Source organism: Amaranthus tricolor, chromosome 1, assembly GCF_026212465.1.
Source record: "Amaranthus tricolor cultivar Red isolate AtriRed21 chromosome 1, ASM2621246v1, whole genome shotgun sequence".
NCBI classification, from domain to species: Eukaryota; Viridiplantae; Streptophyta; class Magnoliopsida; order Caryophyllales; family Amaranthaceae; genus Amaranthus; species Amaranthus tricolor.
In genome coordinates this window covers 26394847-26397778 of record NC_080047.1, presented here as the reverse complement: position 1 = coordinate 26397778, position 2932 = coordinate 26394847, and the positions used below count along the sequence as shown (strand labels likewise).

Sequence of the window (2932 nt, the reverse complement as noted above, 5' to 3'; positions counted from 1 at the left end):
CAGTGAAGATCTTGCATGGTACTCCATAGAGATAATGTCTCCATAACTTCAGAGCAAAAATTACAGCTGCTAGTTCAATGTCGTGTACTGGATAATTCAACTCGTGCGGCCTTAATTGCCTTGACGCATAAGCTACTACTTTGCCTTCTTGCATTAGCACACATCCCAAACCTTCCTTCGATGCATCACAATATACCTCAAATGCTTTTCCACAGTCGGGCATGATCAACACAGGTGCCGTCGTAAGTCTCCTTTTAAGCTCTTCTAATGATTTACTCTGCTTCTCGCCCCACTGAAACCGAACTCCCTTTTTAAGCAACTCAAACAACGGTCAGGCAATTTTAGAAAAATTTTCCACAAACTTCCTGTAATAGCCTGCCAAGCCTAAGAAACTTCTTACTTCAGTAACACTCTTTGGATTCGGCCATTCCATCACTGCTCTAATCTTTTCAGGGTCAACAGAAATTCCATCTTTCGAAACAACGTGCCCTAAGAAAGATATGTTCTCTAACCAAAATTCACATTTACTAAACTTGCCATAAAGTTTCTCCTTTCTCAACTTCTCTAAAACTATCCTTAAGTGCTGCTCATGTTGCTCTTCATTCTTCGAATACACCAATATATCATCAATAAACACAACCACAAACTTATCCAGGTAAGGGTTGAAATATCTTTGCATGAGGTCCATAAATGCTGCTGGAGCATTCGTTAGACCAAATGGCATTACTAGAAACTCATAGTGCCCATATCTGGTTCTGAATGCAGTCTTAGGAATATCTTCTTCAACAATCCTCAATTGATGATAACCAGACCTCAAATCTATCTTCGAAAAGACCCTTGCTCCCCCTAACTGATCAAAAAGGTCGTCTATCCTTGGCAAAGGATAACGATTCTTGATGGTAATCTTATTGATCTCCCGATAATCAATGCATAGCCTCATACTCCCATCTTTCTTTCTGACAAAGAGGACCGGAGCTCCCCATGGTGAAACACTAGGTCGAATGAAACCTTTTTCCAGCAATTCATCTAGCTGCTTTTTCAGCTCAGCCAATTCAGCTGGAGCAAAACGGTAAGGAGTTTTAGAAATAGGGGTGATATCAGGAATAAGGTCAATATGGAAGTCTACTTCTCTTTTTGGAGGTATACCGGGTAATTCTTCAGGAAACACATCAGAATATTCTTGCACGATCGGGGTTTCTTGCAAACTAGGTTTAGGTTTTACTTCTTCAGTAGTAACATAACATAAGAACCCATCATCTCCTTGTCTTATCATTTGTGATGCTTGAATTACAGAAATTGTCTCTAGCTGAGATCTTGAGTTCTTCCGAATACACTTTGTTCCCTCGGAAGTTTTTATTCTAACAACCTTTTCCTTACACAAAATCTCCGCTGAATATCTCTCCAACCAATCCATACCCAAAATGATATCAAATGTTCCCAAATCAAATTGAATTAAGTCAGCTGGTAAAAGATTCCCACAAATCTCCAATGGAAAATCATAAAAGATACGATCACACAAGTAAGGTGTACCATCAGGTAAGTTGATACACAAGTGGGATTTTTGAGGTTTTAAAGAAATAGAAGATATGCGGAGAAAAGCACTGGAAATAAAAGACCTATCCGCTCCACAATCAAACAAAACATTTGCTGTAAAATTACCAACAGGAAATTTTCCAGAAATTACTTTACCTTCGACTTTAAACTCCTGGTGTAAACCATCATAATGATCTCCAATTGCATGCAGGCCTACTGATGCTTTAGTCTCATTCCTCTGATAGCCAAATGCTCTGTTTCCTGCAGCTTCTGATGTTGTTTTGCTCAGATTGAACGTTTCCCCACAGTTACTAGCCAGATGTCCCTCCTTGTGACACTTGTAACATACAATCTTCCCATTACAGTTTCGGCCTCGATGATCTTTTCCACATAACCTACATTTCCACTGTGTCGGCCTTGCTACAGTCTGAAACGGCTTCTTCCCTTCATTCCTGGCCTTCTTGTACCTACTGCCCCCACTAGATTCATTCTTTCTTTTATTAAACCCGTCTTCTTTTTCCAAAATACGCTCGTACTCCAAGGCTTGATTGTACAAATCATCAAAATCTTGATATCTAGGAGTGCCTTTTTGGATCCTGAGGTTCAGACCTTCGAAAAATCTAATCGCCTTGCCTCGATCAGAGATCACTATTTCAGTAGCGAATCTAGCCAGCTCTCTGAACTTACTTGCGTACTCGATCACTGACATAGTTCCTTGCCTCAGAAACAAGAATTCATTCTCTTTCTTTCTCTGAAGCGAGGGTGGGTAAAATTGATCACGAAGCTTCTTTATAAATTCTTCCCAAGTAGAATCTATGGCGGTTTGTTTTACAGTCCTCCACCATAATTCAGCAGTGCCTGTTAAGTAGAATGCGGCTAATTTCACTTTCATCCTTGACGGGCAGTTTATAGCCTCCAACAGTTTCTCCATTTCTGCAATCCAATCCTCAAAGCGAACTGGATCAGGTTCTCCATCATATTTTGGAGGTTGATGACTAGACAATCTCTTATAAAATTTCCCCTCATCATCTTCATGGAAATGACTCATCTGCTTCTCCATTAAGTTCAGCAGCCTCTCATTATTCCTTTCCATTATTCTTAACTGATTTTCCAGAGCCTGAACTCTTGCATCCTGGGTCGTGTCATCAGCAAAATCATTCCTCGTCTCTTGAGGTTCACTTCTTGCGATACATCCTCTACCACCACCTCTTGGCATCTTCAATAAAGTAGGGAAGTGTTGCGTTAGCTACATTTTAAATTGCAAATCACATATTTTTTTTTAAGCACAGAAAACACATAAAACAATTTTCATTTAAAATACTAATTTTAATTTAATTTTTTTTTTTCAAAATGTAATTTATCACGGTGTTTCCTAGTATCGGATAAGAAGATCCGACCA

At 39.4% G+C, this 2932-nt stretch overlaps 1 protein-coding gene across 1 annotated transcript in view; it reads right to left on the bottom strand.

The window, feature by feature from the left end:
• Positions 1-331: 331 nt before the first annotated feature.
• Positions 332-2932, bottom strand: part of LOC130822097 (uncharacterized) — a 4866-nt gene continuing 2265 nt past the window's right edge. Inside the window, exon 2 of the mRNA XM_057687636.1 lies at positions 332-2749. Coding sequence (XP_057543619.1) covers positions 332-2749 — 2418 coding nt within the window. The remainder of the gene's footprint in view (positions 2750-2932) is intronic.